The sequence below is a fragment of the Lissotriton vulgaris genome, chromosome 5 (genome assembly GCF_964263255.1).
Source record: "Lissotriton vulgaris chromosome 5, aLisVul1.2, whole genome shotgun sequence".
Lineage (NCBI taxonomy): Eukaryota > Metazoa > Chordata > Amphibia > Caudata > Salamandridae > Lissotriton > Lissotriton vulgaris.
Window position 1 is genome coordinate 66,282,008 of NC_141693.1, and position 21,519 is coordinate 66,303,526.

Genomic DNA, 21,519 nt, shown 5'->3' on the forward strand with positions numbered 1-21,519 from the left:
GTGATGATCACCATCCCCTTGCTGGACCATTTAGATTTAGTATTTTACGATATCAAAACTTTAATGGGTGGAACATCCAGAACGAAAGGTATAATTGAGGTAGCTTTAGTTAGTGAGACGAGGACAACAGCACGAGATGAAGATTGCTGAATGCTGCAGAGGGGAGATGCTGATGCTGGGAGAGATGCTGTGAGATGCTGATTAAGAATCAAATGTAAAATACTGATGAAGAATCAAATGCAAAAAGAATCAAATGCAAATGCAGGGAGGAAGAGAGTGTCAGAGAGGGGTGCGGCGCAATCGTCGGTGTTAGAGAGGTAACTATCCTGTCCTGAAGTCTTTATCGCCCGTACTATCCCGGTAGTAGAGTATCTGTAGTTGGTGAACCACTGGATCAGGTGCATGTGCTAGGTTGGTGGTGATGCATGCGCTAGGTTGGTGGTGATGCATGCGCTATGTCGGTGTAAAAACATGTGTTAGGTCAATGTAAATTCATGCTCTGAGTCAGTGTAGGTGCACTAGAGAACATAGAATGTGTTATGCAGCAAATACCAATTTCTGGGATAATTTTCCATTCAAGAGTGAAAATCTCAGAATACTACAATAACGGAGTTGCCGGCAGTTGTCAATCCTAGCAGATTCGTTAATTTCAGATTTTAAATTACAGCATCTGAATTTCCAATAAACGTAGCATGAATGTCCAAGGGGGAATAACTATATAAACCCAGGAAATGCAGTAGCACAGATACAGACAGGAGAGAAGTACAAATCAAGAAAACGTTGAAAACGACATAGATTGCAGACACAAATTAAGTGATTGTACACTGACCCATGCGCACATTACTATTAAATACCAAATCATCATACAATACCATAACATACCATACCATCCCATTCTACCTTACCATTCCATCCCATCGAATACCACCATAACATTACAATACCATACCGTACCATACTATACCATACCACACCATCCCATCTTGAACAGTAACATACAGAGTTAATCATCACAATGATATTTACCTTTATAAGTCTTTACCACCTCTGGGCTCTGAATCTTCACATTATTACACCTGTAACAACACACACATCATCTTTGTATTAAAGAGCAATGACAGCCACAGGAACAAAGGATGAACATCACATAAGACCAGCATTTGAAATAAGATCCAGCATTGAGAGCAGCGCCTGCGGACTAGAGCTCAGTGTGAGTTACTGTTCACACACAACAGTCGAAGCTATAACGATATACGTAGTTACCTTTCATATCTTATGACAGGATGTGGGTGCTCTAAGGCAGATAGCTCAGTGAGACCAGTGTGCTTCATGTAAAGGTATGGAGTGCCTCAGCGTGGGTCTTCTAGGAGCGGCGGTTAGGTCAGTGAGAGGGGGGGGTGACTCACAGGTTTCATCTGCTCCTGATGGAGTCTCGTGTATATACTTTTTTTTAAATAACTTTATTTTCAGTTTATATAACATAAACAATAACACACAACTGGCATCAAATCAGTGTATGCAAGCAGATCGATGACCTTATTAGCTACACTTAGGACTACAGGCGGCATCAGGGAAGGAACGAACTCATGGGGAAAGGATACAACAACACACAATTAAAGCACTGTGAGGAAGGAACCAGGCATGGCACTGATGCGGGCAGCGAACATCACTGGGGTCTACCCTCTCGCTCCCCGTCAGACCCAGACCCAAGGGGAATGTCCAAACCACTGCCCTCACTGACAGTTGTGCCTTGTGAGGAGGGCTCCTCTTCTGCCAGCCCAGACGCACACATAACGCGCCAGGCCATTAAGTCGTCCTCCAGCTTCTCATCCCTCCGAGTGAGGTACATGTGGGTTTCCTCGGCCAGGGACCACTCTCGTACTGAAGTACCGGGTTTTTATGGACCCGGCGGTGCCAGGGGACACACCTTAAAACTTCGAGTTCTCCCTGTTTCGGACCACAGAAACACAAGTCTTCTAGGTGAAGTCAAAGATTAGGTTTATTGGCTGCAACCAGTAACAAAAAACCACCACTGGGTCTGGGCTCCCAACGGCATAGCTTGCCACAAGCTTATAATGAACAAAATAGGTGCAAATGCCGCTAACAATGGATAAGACAACTATTTGGTCCAAACATACGGATAAGACAATATGTTTGATGGTTTTTAATCCAATTCATTTATTTTCTTTCTTATTTTTGAATTTTTTTTCTTTTTTTCCACTCTTGATTAGGTGTATGATTTGACAGATTTTTATACAAATGTTAAAACCTGGTGTACACAACACAAAAATGTGACATTCAATATATCAAAAACAATTCTCATATTTACAAAAATTTACATTCTATTGTACATTCATCCACACTCATTCATCAATCATACCAGTACAAACAACACAAAGAAGCATCAATGGTGCAATATCTGCTGGAATCTCAGTATTCACAACAAAAAGCCAATAAGTGTTTTGAAACATATATATGCACAATTTTCAATTTATCTTCAATTGTTAATTTGTAACTTTGGCTTATAACATAAAGTCTACGCGTTTCGAACTTGTGTTATTTGCGAGTTCTCATCAGGACCAATATCTCGCGTTCATCAGAGTTAACTGGGAGTGTCCACGAAGTCAAAAGTTGTATGTTTTTATGAGCTCGATTGAAGCTGCCTGACTCCCAGTGTTCTGGAGGGGAGAGTCAGGCGCGTTGTGTACGATGTTGCCGAGTTGCCGTTTTTAGTTTTTGTTTGGACGGAACCCGTTGTAGCTGTGGATACCAATTTGGAAATGCTTTCTTGCTCGCATTCACTTCCTGGTCCGCAAAAACTAAAAATCCATTTTGGCTACATGAACGCTTTTGGCCGCCATAAGTGTGGCAGGGTATGCTCAGACGTGAGTCCCTTGCTCACTTTGCCACTGGATTCAAGCAAGCCGGGCTGAAGACGGCTGGAATGCCAGAAACCGGTCTTCGGAAGCTTGTTTCCGGTCCAGGGAAGGCATGGCTTGGCAGTTCGGGCTGGACTGTTCCCATGAGGCACAGGGTCAGACTGATTTGCATATAGCCATGTCTGAACTGGGGTGGCAGAGTGGGCTAAAGAACGGTCATGGATTAAACCCAGATCTTTTGACTGGGTGTGAGTGTTTGATTGGTTCAGATGCTCCGTCCATTACCACCCCCTTTTGTACCGAGATTTAAATCAGGTCATTAGTGAGCCACACTCTGAGTGAGACAGAGTGAGAATCAATTATACTAATTTTGTCTGAGTGACTGAATGAGTGAGACTGAATAGCAATTAGTGAGAACGGATGGAACAAGGCGAGTCGGTGAAATCGAATGAATCAGATTAACACTGATTGACTGAGAATAGGTGAAAATAAGTGAATCTAGGTGAGACTGAGCATGAGTGAGTCACATTCTGAGTGAGTCATAGCAAGAGTGAGACTGAGAGAATGAGTGAGACATAGTGAGGCGGAATGAGTGGGACTAAGAGGAAACAAGTGAGACTGAGTGAGACAAGGGGAGTCGGAGTGAGATTCCGCGACAGATGAGTCAGAGTGTGATTGAGTGATAGGTGAATCAGAGCGCCATTGATTTAGTGAGATTGTGTTTGACTGAGTGAGAATGAAGGAGACTCAGTTAGACTGACTGAGCGTAAGTGAGTGAGTGAGAAAGAGAATGAGACCCAGTGACAGTGAGTGAGTCAGAGTGAGAATTAGACCAAGTGACAGTGAGTGAGTCAGAGTGAGAATTAGACCAAGTGACAGTGAGTGAGTCAGAGTGAGAATGAGACCTAGTGACAGTGAGTGAGTCAGAGTGAGAATGAGACCTAGTGACAGTGAGTGAGTCAGAGTGGGAGCTAGTGAGCCCCCTCCAACCCAATGAGAAGGCCGGCTCACTCACACGAATTTGGGCCAAATATTTCACCAAATCACTTTTAAAAGTCACCAGCAGCCATAGCCTAAAAAGTGATGTGGGGTCAAAGCATTCCACCACGTTTATTTGTTTCCTGCCATATGCCATTAATTTGATATCAGACCGTTTTCAATTCCACCCCTTGATACACATGGACCACATCATCTCCAATGAACTTATAATGTTCGGCAGAATCCGCCATTCTTGGACAGTTTCTAAATTCACTTTGATCTTGCACAAAAAGTATCACAGTCATATCACTCTCCACACATTTTTAGATGAAATTCATCTTTAGATCCATTGTAAACATACTTACTGTGTGCTTCTGCTACCATGTTTACCTGTAATCATAGGTATTGCCTCTTCTTCTCTTACAACACCCCTATCAATGCAGCCATTATCTATGTCTCCAGCTCCGTCGTTCCTTCTGGTGTTTTTCCTCTAAGCCTCTGAGCCCCTGTCCTCTTTAGATCCTACCTTCTAAACTTAAGGCTGCTCCACAGAACTTGCACATCATTGTTTTCTGTCTTGAGACAAGGATTCAATCCTTTTCGCTGCATCTATGGCCTTTATTAGAGTAAAGTCCTTCATCAATAATATTTTTTCTTGGGTTCTTTTGCAGAAAATAGTTTGAACCATCTGGTCTCTGAACATTTAGTCTTGGAATGACACATATTTACAAGATTCCACTACAGCCCCTAACTCCACTACACAGTCATCTACTGGCAATCACCTCTACCAATGAGTGGTGCCTCTCTACCACTTCATTTTTATCTTACCATATTTCACCCGTTCTTCTTCATTTTCCCCTTGATCACCCTCTTTCTCATTCTCTTCATCATCATCATCCGTTAATGAAGGAGGGAGACGTCTGAGTGGCCTGAACAGGCTTTGGATGTTTGGCGTCCTGAAGAGGGTTTGGGTGTCTGGAGAGAGGCTCCTGTGAAGATTTCTACACAAGACATGTATGTGCATGGTAGCGGCTTGGCCACCTCATAGGGATCATGTCTGGAGGGAGTGAGTCTTCGTGAGGTCTTCTGCACAAGCCAAAAGGTGTGAGTAGCCGAGGCTTGGACACCTAAGGGGCCTTGGGTGTCTGGGCAGAGTGAAGACTTCTGTACACAGTGAAGGGTGCGCCTCTGTAATGTCCTGAGCTCTTGTCCTCTTAACGCTCAGCTTTTGTTTTATGCGTTCAAACCTTTTTTCTATGTATATGGCTTCTGCTAGAACAAAGTCCTTTTTCATTAAGCTTTTCTTGTGTTCTTTTCTTAGCAATGGCTTATGCCAGCTGGTCTCTGAACATTTCATCTTGAAATGGTTGCACTATAAGATGCTGCTAAGGCCCTTACCTTGGCTATGTAGTCATCTACTGACTCTCCCGGCAACTGACCTCCACCAGGCATCGGTGCCTCTCTACCATTTCATTATTTTCTGACCATACTTCACACTTTCTTCTTCGTTTTCCCCTTGATCAGCCTCGTCCTCATTATCATCATCAATCAACGGAGAGGAAGATGTTTGAGGACATCACTTCCTTCTGCCCTAAGCAATGTTTCCAGAATGGGCAGTTTTCTTTTTGGTATTTTGGAGGAGAGGAAGAGAGCGCCCCACATTCTCACACACCCTTGCGAGGTCCAGTCTGCCCCACAAACACCAGAAGATGGTGAATGTAGCGAATGACAATTTTGCATTCCTGGTAAACCCCAATTAGGAACAGTCATACTCTGGCAAACAAGACAGAACCTTGATGGATTAGTGGATGGGTTGTATGCCTGGTTAAGAGAACTGGCCAGTGTGTGCATGGTAACTGATGAAGGCGGGGACATCAGAGCTCACAGCATGCAGGGTTGTGCAGCTACAGAACGACGAAGGTGCAGAGAATTAGAAAAAGTCATGGGCTGATCTTTAGCCACTCTGGCGCTCCAACAAACTCTCCAGCTCTAGGGCCTCCCATATGGAGGTGACCCTCACCAAACCTTTACATTGGAACCTGTGAACATGATCAGATACAACAGCTCAACCCACACAGGTTCCAAACCAATCCAGTCTCGCCCATGGGGGATTGCAGAGGAAGTTCACTCCAGACAGGTGCTTGTCCAGGACTGGTCAGCTTGAAGCAAATTAAGTCAGAGAGTGAAAATGTGTTGATAAACCCAGACATACAAGCCACCCTGAAGAACAAATATCAGAGCAATGACACCAAAATCAGCAGAAGTCCCACCAGATGATGGCGGGTGGAGAATGATCCATGTGGCATATGCCATCGACCACAAACAACACCAGAAAAACAAATATCAGGGCAATTACACCAACATCTGCAGATGTCCCACCAGATGAAGAAGAAAGAAGAATGATCCACGTGGTATACTCCATCCACCACAAACGACACCAGAAGTGTGCACATCCCCACTGCAGTATCCTGGTAGGGAATACCCGGTCCAAGCACTTTTCGACACAGGTATGTTGATCAACATTATGTCAAAACAACCACTCAGCCGACAACTGCCACACACTGAGAGGAGAATAATAAACCATCCTTACCTGCTTAGGGTGCTTCTGACATCCTGCAAAACAGAGAAACAAACACAGTGAAATCAGTTTCCAGAGAAGATGCTAAATTTATGGCGGTGTTTTTAAGAGTGAAACACTTTTAACTCTCTATGGTTAAAAAACAGTGACGGGGGCCAATGACACAGGAGCAGGTCTCCGTGTTCACTGCTTTTCGCAAATTTTTGTTGCAGCCTGGTTTGTGTCCCTATCATTGTTGGTGTATTTGTCTCTCACACACTGTTTGCTCTGCGTCTTTGAGGTTTTCATTGCTGCAGTCCTGTTTTTGCTGAGCCTTTCTCCTCTGCGATTCCAACAGTTTTTGTCTCATGCCGGCCCCTGCCCACAGCCTCCCATTGACCCTCATACCTCCCAGGACCTACTTAACGGAGGTTGCAGTGCGACCCCATTTAGCAGGTCCCTGTGTCTGCTGCCCCTCGCTAAGTATTCTTGCTGCTTGGTTTGTGTCCCTATTGTTGTTCCTGTATTTGTCTCTCATGCTCTGCTTTGTCTGCTTCCTCCGCTGTTTTGATTGTTGCTGTTCCTGTTTTTGCTGAACCTTTCTCCCCTCACAATTCCCACTGTTGTTTCCTGCCTACTGGCCCCGCCCACCACCTCCCAGTGACCCTCCCACCTTCCAGGACCTACTTATTGGCGGTCACAGCGTAACTGCGCAACGACCGAGTGCAGTAGGCACGTGCAGCAGACGCTCCAAAGGCACGTCTGACTTTGCCTGTATGCGCCTGGACCGTGCCCAGCGCCAGGAACCCTGGTTCTTCCACCCCATGCAGATTCAGTTCCTCAAATCACTGAGGCCTACATCTCGGCTGCATCAACAACAACTGCTGCCACACATCTCGGCACACCACCCAAGGACCTTTCTCTTTCAGCACCAGCACTTCACATGCAAAAGCAAAGCAACCAACAACACCACAAACATGACCGTCAACCATGCTGACCGAGACCACCATTGCACAACTTCAGTGTATTCTACACTACGCACAATAACTCAGCAAACACGCCACGGAAATCTAGGACATGAACTCATCCCTCTCTTTGGCCGTCATCAACTTCACAGAGACCTGGCTGAACTCTGTCTTTGCACTGGACATCGCCATTGCCATCGCCATCCCCCGAGGCTACAAGATAACACACCAGGACCGAACCAACAAACACAGAGGTGGATTTGCCATAATCAACAAGGACGCCATCATCCGCTGCAAGATCTCCTCAGACGACTCAACCCGTATAATGGAGCATCTCAACTTCCAGCTACACCCAGACAGAAAAAGCACCATCAGAGGCACCATCGCCTACAGACCACCAGGACCATGCTCCAGCTTCTGCAACTCCATCCCTGACCCCATCGTCCTGGTCGCCATTGACTCACAGCACCACATCTTCCTAGGGGATCTCAACTTCCACCACGGCGACCCCAGTGGCACAACACAACCTCCTTGAAAGCATGAGCAACATCGGCCTCAAGCAACTGGTCACTGATCCAACGCACATCGCTAAATAGACGCTCAACCCCATCTTCACATCCACCATGTGGCACAGCTCACCTGGACCCACCACCACAGGACCTATCAACACTCGCACTAAGCCTCCCAGCTCCACCCGCAAAAACGGGAAAAAGAAATCAGAAGACCAGTGGTACAACAATCTCAACTTCCAGCTCCCAGGCACACCATTCAACCCAGAACAGGCTGCAAATAACTTCTCCCAGTGGATCACAGAATGTACCGACACAATCTTCCCCAACAAGCCAGCCAAATCCTAAGGACCTGCCAGAAAAGTCAGCAGGTTCATCGAGGGGCAGAAATCCACCAAACGCAACTGCCGGCAACTAGAGAAGAAGTGGCACAAAAGCAAAGAGACAAGGGGCCATACCACGTCAAGGCAGCTCTCAACCAGTACCAACTCCTCCTGCAAGAAACAAAGAAGAATGCCCTAGCATACAACATAGAAGCCAGCACAAACCACAGTAAGGAGCGACACCCTGGCAGACTTAAAGTCAAAGTCAAAGTCAAAAAATGTTTTATTTGTTTTGGTACTCTACTGAGGACCACAAATGTAAAAGCAGTTTACATAGAAAAAGTCATTAGGAGTTAATATAACGTTAGAAAAGATTTTAAAAATGTATAAAAGTTATAACATACCAATTCATTGGGTGGTTGTTTACACACAAGTAACAGATCTTTTACTGTAGTAATTCTACATTTACGATATATCGGGTCAAGGTATCTTGACCGTGCTGTTACTATGTTTGGGTAGGGACATACAAATAGGATATGCTCAATGTTCTGATCACCCCCTTGACAGAATGTACATATCGGGGATCCGCCTGGTGTCCATTTTGAGGTGATAGTCAACACTGGTAAAATCCCTAAGCGCAGAATTGTTATTACCCTTCTTGCACCATGTGTAAGGGAGAACCCTATATATGGCTGTGCTTGCTTGTATTCCAATGTCTCAACATAGAATTTATATGAAGATAACTTGCTACAGTGTGCAAAATCAAGATCAAAGCTCAATTTAGGCGTGAAACATTTTAGAAAAAGTTTCAATTGTGTGGTCGACCAAGTGAGCAGAATATCCTTATTAAGTTTAGCAATCTGGAATGCCACTGTCATATTCTTAAGGAATGTAAGCTTTGTCGCATCTAATTCAAAAGTCTCGATCTTTAGCAAGGAACGCAGTGATCCTTCGTTAGCGTGCAGGATATTATAGGCCCATCTGACAACGTTGGCAACAGCTGTAGCATAAGAACTTGTTATAGAGAACTCTAGTCTTAAGGCTTGGACAGGAGTAGATTTTGAAACCTTTAAGATTTTTCTCAAAATTTTCCCTTCTTGTAGGTCCATATAAGACCATTGCTTTATTGGTATATGTTCAGTAGCATATGATAAGACCGGTGGAATCTTCGCTCTATATACTTTTAACAATGATGAGAAGTGCCTATTTCCTGTAGCAGAGTACAATCTGGAGAGAGCCCTGGCGTGTAATTCTGATTTCCTCTTTAGGTTATTTATCTGTTTTATATTTTGTAAATTCTTTGAGAAAATCCTGCCGAGGTAGGTATATTCGTCGACTTCTTCTACTTTTTCTCCACCAAGCTTCCAGCAATATTTAGCGCTTTGTTTCCTGCCAGCAAAGGCGACCACTTTAGTTTTCGTTAAGTTTGGGATTAGGAAGTGATCCTTTGAGTATTCATGTAAAATATCTAGGAGCTTTTGCAGACCAAAGGGCGTAAGGTCCAACATTACAATATCATCTGCATATAGCAGGGCGTGTATACTTTGTGCGGCAATCTTGGGAGGTAAACTTGAACCTAGTTGCAGATGGTGTGGCAAATCACTTAGATATAATGAGAATAATATCGGTGCTAAAAGGCACCCTTGTTTGAGCCCGTTAGCCGTTCTGATTGATTTAGTTAAACCCTTTTCACTCCCCATTTGCACCTGACACCACATATTAGTATGGAGATTAATTATGACCTGCAATAGATATTCAGGGATTCCCAATCTCCTTAACTTTTTCCACAGTATAGGTCTGTCGACGCGGTCGAAAGCAGTGGAATAGTCAATAAAGGCTGCATACACTGGCTGTGATTTTCGTACAATATATTTGTCGAGAATGGTCTGGAGAATTGAGATATTGTCAGTGACAGAGTGGTTTGGTCTAAAGCCTGCTTGGAACATTGGTATTAAACCCTGCGAGAAGGCCCAGTCTTTTAGTCGGTCCAACACTTCTGCGGCGAAGATTTTCCCTGTAGCATCCATCAACGCTATTTGGCGATAGTTCCCAGCAATATTTTTATTCCCCTTTTTGTAGATGGGAATTATAATACTTCCCTGCCATGACTTTGGTATTTTCCCAGTTTTAAAAATATGATTGAAGATTGGAAATAGCATCTGACTCCACTCCTTGGGGTCTGCTTGCAAGACCTTAATGGGTATTAGGTCAGGACCTGGCGCACCAGTACTTCTAGCATTTCGAATGTGCGCTTTTATAGAAAATGCTGTGGTATTTGCTATCGAAGTCGTTTTCTTTTCCATAGTAATGGCAGTGTCTTTTTTATCGGATTTAGTCAAATTTGCCTTATATAGGTCACTCAGATAGATTTCCCAGTCCTGTGGTGGAACTGGAATAGCTTGGAGTTTCTTTTTTGTACCGGTTATTTTGGCAATTAAGGACCAATATTTTGGTTGATTGTATTTTTTTGCCGCAATTTGAATATCAACCCAGTTATTGTCCTGTAGCATTTTTTTGTGGCTGTGCTTCTCTCTTCTCAATTTATTTTTTAATTTATTGATTTCTCGCAGGTTTGAAGGTGAAAATTTCAGGTATTGAGCTCAGATGAGTTTATTGAGCATTTTCGCAGTCGGTGTTTTCCTGGGTATATTTTTATTGTTCTTCTTGTTATTTCTATTTGTGACCTGTCTTATCATATCAGAGAGAGCACACTTGAGTTTATTGATGATACATTCAAAATTTGTTATTAAGTCATCAGAGTGTATGTTAGTTAAAAGTTGAGTATATATAATCAGTGCAGTTATATTGTCCAAGGTTGCTGAGTTCCAAAAGATCCGCCTCTGATTGGTGTTGATTTCAATAGTGCTTTTATGGAACGTGACTTGGTTTGTCGAGGAGGGATTAACCATCCAACCAGTATTTAAGTGTAAGAGAGCGTGATCACTCTCATCTGAAAAGTTAATACTCAAATGCGAAACGGTCTCCAATAATTCCATATTGCAGATTATGTAGTCAATAATAGAGAGAGTTCCATTTCCTCGCCTTGTATAAGACGCCGGTATATCTCCTTCCACGTTACCATTCAAGATTGTCCCATTTAAACTTGGCAAACATGCTAATAACAATTTTCCTCTCTTGTCCGAAGTTTTTCCTTTAGGAAATTTTGGAATGGACATTTCCAATGTTTCTTCTTCATAGAGGTTTGCCCATTTTTTGATTTCAGTGTTTGAGATTTTTCCATTCATATCACCCATTATTAAGTAAGACATATATTCTCGGTCTTCGATTATCTGTGTGATTGCTTCCATGGTGTCCTCAAAAGTGGCATCTTGGTTGGTGCCGGGTGGGGCATACAGATTAAAAATCAGAAAAGCTTTTAGTGGATCCAAGTTATGTGTTTTCAGCGATACCTTAATACACTGAAAATTTTCAGAATTAGTCTCGACAATTTCTTGGGCCCATAAGTATTCCTCACTTAACAAAATTGCCAATCCGCCCTTTGCATGTCCCCGGCTTGTTGCTTTAGCAGGAGTATCATAGACGTAATAGCCCTTCTGACAGAAAGATTTTGTTGCCCAGGTTTCCTGCAGAGCCAGGATGCCAGGTTGATTTTTGGTAGCTTCAATAATTTTATTAGTTGTTTTTCCGGCCATGTTCCATGAAGTGATCTCCAAACCGTTGTTAAACAGTAAGTTGTTTGTGGTGAGTTGATTTATTACTGTTTAGAGTCTCCGAGACCCAGGCCCAAGACTTTATTGTTTTTCTGTCCTCTGTTACTTCTAAGTCTTGGCTCCAGACTTTCCTTTCACCGTTGTTCAAGTGGATTTTCAATGTATCCTTTCTTGAGCGAGTTGATCCTGAATCATCTAGAATGGGATTATTTTTATAATAGTTATCGTTTCGGATGTCCAAATTTATGCCAAAGAGATCAGTGTTCCTTTTATTAGAATTAATTTCCTTTGGTGCAGATCTTTCGATAACATCATAACCACATTTATAAATTATTTCTTTTTCACTAAGAATAATCCCGGGGAGTACTGATGACCAGAATGATACCACCACTGTTTTACAATTTTCTTTTATGGGGAAGTTCACCAGGTCTATTTCTTTGCTGGTCAACGATTGTAAAGGCGGTATTTGCTGTAAAAGGTTGATTATCCTTCCTCGGTTTAATGGCATGTTATCAATGGGAAAAAGTTCTTCAAATAGTAAGTGTTTAGACAGTGTTGGTTCTCCGCCTAGAGATATCTTATCATCATTTTCTCTTAATCCCTTGTTTCTCTGCCCAACTCCTTCGTTAAGTATGGCCGGAATATATTCATCCGCTCTATGATTCAATAATTTTACTGATTGTGTATTTTTTCTGACACTGGTTGCCTCTGTTATGGAAGTATTAGATATTATGATATCATCTTGTCCCTCTTGGTTTTTTTGAGGAGGGATTAGATTTTTAAATTTAAGCTTACGGGTTTTCTTTTTGTTGATTCTTCTTAGCGGTTTCCTTCTCCTTCTTTTTCTCCCTTTTTCTTGAATAATTTTTATTTGAGGGATCTTTTCTCCTCGATCATCATCAGTTGTAAGTTTGGTGGAGTTACCTTGATGTTCCTTATCGCCCCCAGTTTTCGGTGTATTTGTTATTTTTGTTATTTTGTTGGGAACCGAAAAAATGGGGTACTGTTTGATGGTGTCTGAGGGCTCTTCTCTGAAGAGTTTCTTCAAGGAGTATATTTTAGCATCCTTATGATTTTTCCGTCTTTTCTTTATTGTTTTTTTGAATATTATTATGTCAGATGTTTGTGTACTAATGTCACATTTAATTTGAGACGCTGTACTTTTGATGGTATTTGTAGAATTGTTATTATATACTTGCATCGCGCCAGATATGTGTTGTTTTTTTGTTACATCAGCTGATTCTTTTTTCCTTTTTTCATCTACTAGAAACTTTAGTATGCCAATTTGGGCATCTAGAGTTTGATCGGAGTTTTCCAGAATATGTCCTAAAAAAGAGAGGACCGATTCCAAAATTTCCTGTAGAGAATAGAGAGCCTTTGACAATGGTGTTGCAGCATTTATGGAGTTGCTATTTGTTAGAGAAAATGGGTCCATAGACAATTCAAGTGCTGGATCGTGTTCTAATGATTTTCTCCAGAAAACTAGTGAATGACTTGTCTGGATTTAACTGTAGGTCTGATTTAATTTCCACCGACTTCGTGTCATTTTCGTAAGGAACCTCAGTACAGGAAAGACTGCCATACGTTTTATAGGTGTTATGGATGTTGAGTGTAACACCTCATGATTCGGGGATTGTGGTTCCTGTGTTGAAAATAATATCTTTTGATTGGGATCAAGGTCCAATTCACTTGAGTTTTGAATCGTTTGGTGGTCCATAGGAGGAAGCTCTTTTACCTCCTTACTTGTCAATGTGTCAAGACTTTTTGATGTTTCCCAAACATGAGTGAGAACTTGCCTTTTAGGTGATAGGGCTAAGAAGTAATTACTAATTGCCGGGGTCCTGGTTATCCGGCCCTGTTTGACTGCTTTGTCAGAGGATTTTCTGACTGCTTCCTCAGTGCCCATTCGCTTCATAAATATTGTACGAGATCTTAGCTTTTTATATGCCATTATACTTTCCTGGGATAGGCTTGCGTGGTATGAGTGATGCTTCCTTCTCTTATAATATTTATTGAGCCTTCTACTCGGATTAGCGTTTCCCCGACTGCAGACTCAACTAATCGGAAGTTGCACTTACCACACTAGCATGTATATTAATACTCAACCCCAGGGTACCAGGTACAAGTAGGTCGAAGATAAGAATGTAAATAAGGTGGCCCGTCCCGTCCTTGGACGTCCCCAGACGGCCCGCCCTTTGCCCGGGCTTCGCCCCGTGCTTCGACCCGCGCGCGTCCCGCGATGCGCGTTACGGGGTTTGTTTAAATACGGTGTAGTATTGTGGAGGCGTGGCACTGGGAGGCGGCGCGGCTCACGCGGGAAGAGGACCCTGGCAGACTTCTCCCACGACAAGATCTTCGTCATTTTCTAAAACTTTAAACCCAAACCCCCTCCGCTGACAGCGTCAGCCTGCTCACACCCACAATCACAAATTCAGAACACCTGCTCACCCAGTGGGTCCCTCTCACAACTCAAGCTGCGATCTCCATTGTGTACTCTGTGTACTCACGAGCACCCATGGACCCCTGTCCCTACCACATCTTCATGGTCGGGAGCAACAAGATTGGTAACAAGCCCTATAAATCCTGGACACCTCCAGCACCTTGGCCTCCTCACCTGAGGACTGGACGCAAGCTGAAGTGCGGCCCCCAGAAGAAACCATCTGCCGACCCACCAGAAATAAAGAACTACCCGCCCAACTCCCTGCTCCCTGTTCCAGTGAAGGTTCTTGAAAAGCCAATCAACCACACCTGGAACACAACAACCTGATAGACCCCTCTCAATCTGAATTCTGAGCCAACCACAGTAACGAGACAGCTCAGATCAGAGCCACGGGCGACATCAGGGCCCTGCTAGACCATGGCGAAATGGCAGCTCTCATCCTCCTGGACCTATTAGCCATTTTTGACACCATCTTTCATCACATCTTGATCAACAGATTGCCCACATCAGGATCCAGGGAGGCGCCCTCAAATGGATTGCCTCATACCTCACCGGAGAAACACAGAGAATCTGTCTCCCACCATTTACATTGGAACCCAAGAAGATCATCTGTGCCATCCCCCAAGGATCGTCCTGTAGCCCCACACTCTCCAAAATGTACATGCCCCCCCTGGCCAGCACAGTCAGATCGGATGGACTCAACATCATCTCCTATGCCGATAACACCCAGCTCATCCTCTCGCTGTCAGAAGACTCCTCCACCAGCAGAGCCAACTATCACAGGTGTATGATGAAGGTTGCTGGCTGAATGAAGGACAACTATCTCAAGCTCAAAACTGACATGGCAGAAGTCCTCATCTTTGAGAACAGAAACTCGCCATGGAACAACTCATGATGGCCTGCAGAATTCAGCCCATCTCCCACCCTGACAGACCACACCCTCAAACTCAGCATCTCCTTGGACAGCAAACTATCTATGAAGAAACAGGTAAACGCAGTCTCATCCGCCTGCTTCTACACCCTTTGCATGCTCCGCAAGATCTTCACGTGCCTCCAAGTCAACACAAGAAGGACCGTTGTGCAGGCCTTTGCCATCAGCAAGATGAACTACGGGAGCACACTCTAAGTAGGATTCACCACATGGCTCCTGAAGAGAATACAGACAATACAAAACTCAGCAGTAAGACTCATCCTCCCCAGAATGACACTGGCCCTCAATCCAGAAGACATGACAGTTCAAGATGTTGACCCACACATACAAAGCGCTACACAACGAAGGACCAGCCTACATAAACACATGACTTTCCACCAACCGACCATACACCAACGATTCGCCTCCCTTTTTCTCGCAGACAACCCCCAGATCCGCCAAAGCAACAGTGGAGGACACTCTTTCTCACACCTGGCGGGCAAAGCTTGAAACGACTTTCCCCTGCACCTCAGGACCACCCCATTGCTTTAGGAATCCAGGAAAAGACAGGGAATGAATAATCATCACAAACTAGTTAGCTACTCCAGCGCCTTGAGTCTCTCAATGGTGATTTGAGCGTTTTATAAATCCCTGATTAATTAATTGATTGATCGACATTCTGTGGCATCACATGACTAAGCATAGAATGTGATATTCTGAATGAGGTCACCTGACATAGCACAGTGTGATTCTGAATGGAAAAGCAAAACACAGCACATTATGATATTCTAAATGGGGTCACTTGACACAGTTTATGATGTACGCAACAGGGTCACATGCATGGACATCGTTTAGAGATTACCAGGGGTCGCAGCTTAACCTCCTGGCTTTCCCCTTGTGGCCCCTGGCACTGCTTGTGCGACCCCTGGCTTCAGGGTTAGCAAAATCAGTGCCAAAAAGACAAGAGGCTGCTCACCCTTATGGGAGTCGTGCTCCACCTTCGTTTTCTGTCAATCTTTTATTCCACTAATAGTGAATAATAGTTTATTATTCACGATTAGTGCAGTAAAAAAACTGGTGCACCAGGATCTAGAACGAGTACTTCAGTTGCAGATATTTTAAATGAAAATGTTTTTTAATGTATGTAGTGTCCATACTTGTGGGTGAGAGTGTGTTTGTGTACAAGAGAGCATGTGCTTCCGAGTGTGTGTCAGAATGTTTGAGTATGTGTGAGTAAAAGTGAATGAGACTCTGTGACAGGCAGTCAGTGAGAGCCAGAGGAAGGTAGTGAGTGAGAATAAGTGAGATTGAGTGTCAGCGAGTATGAGTAAATTAGAATGAGTGACAATAAGAGTGACTGCACATGGGTGAGAAAGTATGAGTGAGCAAGAGTTAGAGTGAATAGGAGTGAGAGTGAGTATGTATGAAGGAGAGAGAATGAGTGAGTGTGTGAGAATGACAGAGTTAGTGCAAGTGAATGAGTAAGTATTCCTGTTACAGTAAGAATGAGTGAGAGTGAGTTAAGTTAAATAAGAATAGATGAGTGCAAGTGAAAATGAATAATGGAGTGTGAGTGAGTGGATGTGAGTGAGAATCTGATGTCATGCTTGCTAGTATGCCATTGGTCCTTACATACTGAAGGCAATTTGTGGCTTATCGAGGGACCAATGGTTAGTCTCATTGTATGCCTCCATTTTCTTATTCTTTGCTGCTTTTCCCACACATTTTGCTCCATTTCGCAGCCCAGTTTCCCTCCTCCTGCCCGCTCTGCCCACCGCCACCCACTGCCCTTCTCTCCTCATAGGACCTGGAGGCTGCAGTGCGACCGCACAGCATGCACGCGCAGTGGGCACACAGCTGGTTTCCAAATACCTGCCAAAGGCAAGCTCATCCGTGCCTGTTAGCGCCGGGACACGCCCAGAGACAGGAACACTGGCAAATACACCACTGCCGAGCTCTGAGCCCTGGACCCCAGACTCCGCAACATATTATTAATAATTAACTAATATTTAATTAATAGTATTTAAATAACTTCCCAACATCTACTCCTACAAATTCAACAACTCGCACCTAATATATAATTTAAATAATTTGTATTTACATATTTTACATAATTATTTATCATTTCTATAAATATTAGAAATTAGCTTTCTTTATTAATAAATATAATTAATTATCTATACACCCTTTACATATACAAAAACAACATACAAAACATAAAAACATTTAATATATTTCACAATTTACATACTCAATTATTATTTAAATAATTAATATAATTTAAAATGTAAGTATTAACAAAAATGCAATTAAATAAATCAAATTGAATTACTTCCCACCCTATATCCCTACGGAACACACTACTAATACCTAAAATGTAATAATAAAAAAGTATGCAATTGCAATAGTTAGTTTGCTATTCAATAATTAATTTTAATTAAAAATGTATAATTAATTAATGATATCATTTACTTCCCACCCTAATCCTCTGCAAAACACACAACCCACACCTGCAACTTAATTTTAAAACAAAATTAAACAATTAACATAATTAATTTTCAAGTAAATAATAATTATTAATTAATAATTAATTAATTAAAATGAATTTACCTCGCACCCCACACCCCTACAAAACACACAACCTGCCTCTAAAAGAATTACAATTTAAATATGTTGTGTAATTATACAAGCAACATATTTAGGGCCCGATTACGATGTCGTATGGACAGCCATCGACTGGCCATCAGTGGCGGTCCATCCTACCTCCAGTGCCGCGGTCTGACCACCGGATCACGATAGCGGCGGTTGGAGCGCTGTGGGCAGGGGGAAAGACCGCTGCCTCCACTATGATCGGAGATCCAGGCAGGGCAGCGGTCGGATAGGTAATCCCTGAATGGCACTGGTGCCTCCGCAGGCACTGCCGTCGGGATTACGATGTCCCTTTTCCTCTGCCTTTTCAAAGGTAGAAAGAAAGAGTTTGGGGGCTCCCAGCAAGGCCCCCGTTCCCACCGGGCCTCCGTGATGGGAACGAGGGGGCATCCGTGGTGCCCCCCGAAACATCCATGCACCATGTGTCAGGCACCACATGGTGCCTGGCACACGATGCATGGATGTTTCTAAACATGCCTTTTTGCATTGAGACTTGTGCTGCAGCAGAAAAGAAGAGACGACGTGGGACTGGAGCAGGCCGGCGAAGGTAAGGTAAAGTTAATGTTTTTTTAATTAAACCTCCCCCCCACGTGATCCCCGCCGTCCCTCCACCCGCGACTAACAAGCTTGTGTGAGAGTGTTCAGTGGTCACAAGTCACCTTTCTGTAGTGTGGCCAGAAGGATCCATGTCACTGGGACACCACTCTCCAATTCCTGGACTTTGCTTTTACATAACATAATTATCTGATGTGTTGAAGCAGTAGGGTCAAGTAAAAAGAACCAAGACACAACTCCCAGAATGCACCAATGAGTTAAATCTAAAGCCCAGAAATTGAAATGTTGTGTCCCGGTGGCATAGAGTCATCTGGTCACCCTCCCTACCTGTGTATGCCACTGAGGAGCCTGCAGAATGTGAACAGGTTATGCCTGTGGATCATCACTTGAAGCTTCCCTCCCCTATGCCAATCACAACGCTGCACACAGGCGTCTACGGGGAGGCCATTTTCTCAATTTAGGCTGCATGCAGCCTACATGGAGAAAAGGTAAGGGGGTGTAAAATTGGTTTGCCAGCGGCAGAGGGCCGACCAAACAGTCAGCGCCCTCAGAGCGGGCAAGCCACTCCTTCCCTGCCCTAGAGCAGGACCGCCCATCCGCCCGCCCCCAACCAAACCCTTCTGCTTTCTCGCAGTGCGAGAAGCAGAAACAAGGAATAGTATGCGACCACATGGAGGAGCCGCCGCTGTATCTTGCGCCCTTCGACTGCCCATTGGTGTGGATTATCAAGTGACTTTGTGAACACTTAGGGCCAGATGTAGGTCACCAAATACCGGTCGGTAACGGCCGATTTCGTTACCGACCGGTATTTGGAGATGGAGATGTAGGGCGCCTAAAATTTACAGATTCTGTAAATTTACCGATTCCGGTAAATTACCGAATCAGTAAACATACCGAATCGGTAAATCTAGATGTAGGTGGCACTGGAAACAGTGCCCCAGGGCCTTAAGGATTCGTTATTTACCACCGACTATTAGTTGGTGGTAAATAACGAATTGCTGTGTAAATGCTAATATGTGCATTTACACCTGTGCCATGTGGCACACATACATGCCCTTAAGGCATGTATGTGTGCCCTTAGGGCATGTATGTGTGCCACATGGCACACAACCACTAATCTGGGGTGCAACAGGGTGTCAAAGTGACACCCTGCCACCCTTGATTATTCGGTAATTTTACCGAATCGGTATTTACCGATTCGGTAATTGGCATTGATTCCTATGGGCCTTAAGGCCCATAGGAGTCAATGGCAATTACCGAATCGGTAAATACTGATTAATTAATTAATTACAGAATCATACCGATTCGGTAATTAATTCGGTAAAATTACCTACATCCCGATTACCGATTCGGTATTTAAGATTCGGTAATCTGGGATTACCTACATCGGGCCCTAAATTTCCACAGACATACCTTCTATTCTTCACATGTTGTTACAGAGCAGACACACACACACACACACACACACACACCTAGTGCTCTTTTGTAGTGGGGCTCACAGTGTGACTTTGTGATCCCTGAATGATCACAGACATACCTTGTCCTCCTTTCCAGCCCCTCTATGAGGCTCCCACCAGCTGTGATCCCTAAAATCCGACTTGTATACCTAGTATTCCTTTGTGGGACTCACAGCGTGGCTTCAGAGTTCACTAATGAACACCCACTCACATACCTTGTGCTCTTGGACAACTATCTATATAGGACCCACAGGGGGCCTTTGATCCCTGAGCACCCAGAGACGCCGCATCTTTTGAGAGACTCCAGCAGTGTATTTCCTTTTGAATCCTGAACATCCACACACACACCATGTGCTCTTCTGCAGGCCCCCCTCCTCTACACAGAATGCCGTGTCCCCTCTGAACACTTGCACACATAGCTCGTGCTCTCGGGCTGCCTCCTTTTTTAATGGGGTTCACAGAGGGATTTTGTGATCCCTCAATTTCCACAGACAACCCGTTTAATCTTCACTTGTAGTTCCAGAACACCCACACACACACCTTGTATTCCTCTGCAGGTGACTTTGCAATCCTTGAACGCCCACAGACGTACCTTGTGCTCCTCTGCAGCCTCCTCTGTGGAATTTGTTGAGTGAGGTTCATGCTCCTTGGACTCCTGGCAGTCCAAACATATCATCCTTTTATCCTCTGCACAGAACAGCAGCTGTGCCTGATTATGCTTCTCACATACATTCTCCCCCGGGGGCTTCACTGGGGGCAGATGAAGCTGTTTAAACTTTTCCACCATGTTCCCCAGTTGTCTGTTGGGTCTGAGGTTTGTCCCAGAAGATATTTCCCTGCACTGTGGACAGGGGTAGCTTCCATCTCTCCCCTCCCAGCTCTGGGTGATGCAGGAGCGGCAGAAGTTGTGGCCACAATCAATCATCACCGGGTCAGTAAAATATTCCAAACAGATGGAACAAGTGGCCTCTTCCTGGAGGCTCCCGAGCTGAGCTGCTGCTGCCATGATTCAGAAATGCAGGAAGTAAACATATATTAGTTTCTCTTTCTATGTGCGTCTGTGCGTCTGCGCCTCTCTGCGTGCCGTGGGTGTGTCTGTGCGTCTGCCCCTCTCTGGCTTCGCTGGGACTTCCGGGTTCATGTTACAGTCACAGAGCCGGTGTTCTAACTATATTTCCACCCCCATCGTTTTCTACACCCCCTACGTCAGAGGGGTGCCGATTCATGCAGGTTCTGCCTGTGTTTTCGTGCTCCCCGTCTGGCTGTGCACACCCTACGAGTGTCTCTCACTTTGCGCATGCGTGCTTCGGTTTATTTATTTTATGCATTTTTATATATCGCGGACTTTACCCGAAGGTGTCAGAGGCTTCACAATAGGAACAGTAATGAAACATGAGGAGAAGATTACACGTCAGCATGTTACAAAAGCAAACGTTACATTACATGAGGCAAAAGTGACAATCGTGAGCAAACAAAATACAAGAGGAGCGAACAGTGCATTACAGGGAAAAAGTGACATGTGTAAGTTACAAGAGAAACAATGTACAATTAGGGGTATTCAATTCAATAGAACTTTATTTCGGTTTTTGTTCAAAACCATAAAAGTACATACACAATAATACTCAC

General features: G+C 44.0%; 1 protein-coding gene across 1 annotated transcript in view; it reads right to left on the reverse strand.

The window, feature by feature from the left end:
* The window catches only part of LOC147710188 (E3 ubiquitin-protein ligase TRIM39-like), a 34,202-nt gene extending 13,259 nt beyond the window's left edge, over positions 1-20,943 (reverse strand). Inside the window, exons 1-3 of the mRNA XM_086919945.1 lie at positions 20,486-20,943; positions 6,448-6,470; positions 1,027-1,076 (exon numbers count right to left, since the gene is read on the reverse strand). Of these exons, the coding sequence (XP_086776071.1) occupies positions 1,027-1,076; positions 6,448-6,470; positions 20,486-20,899 (487 nt within the window). The 5' untranslated portion in view covers positions 20,900-20,943. The remainder of the gene's footprint in view (positions 1-1,026; positions 1,077-6,447; positions 6,471-20,485) is intronic.
* Positions 20,944-21,519: the final 576 nt, after the last annotated feature.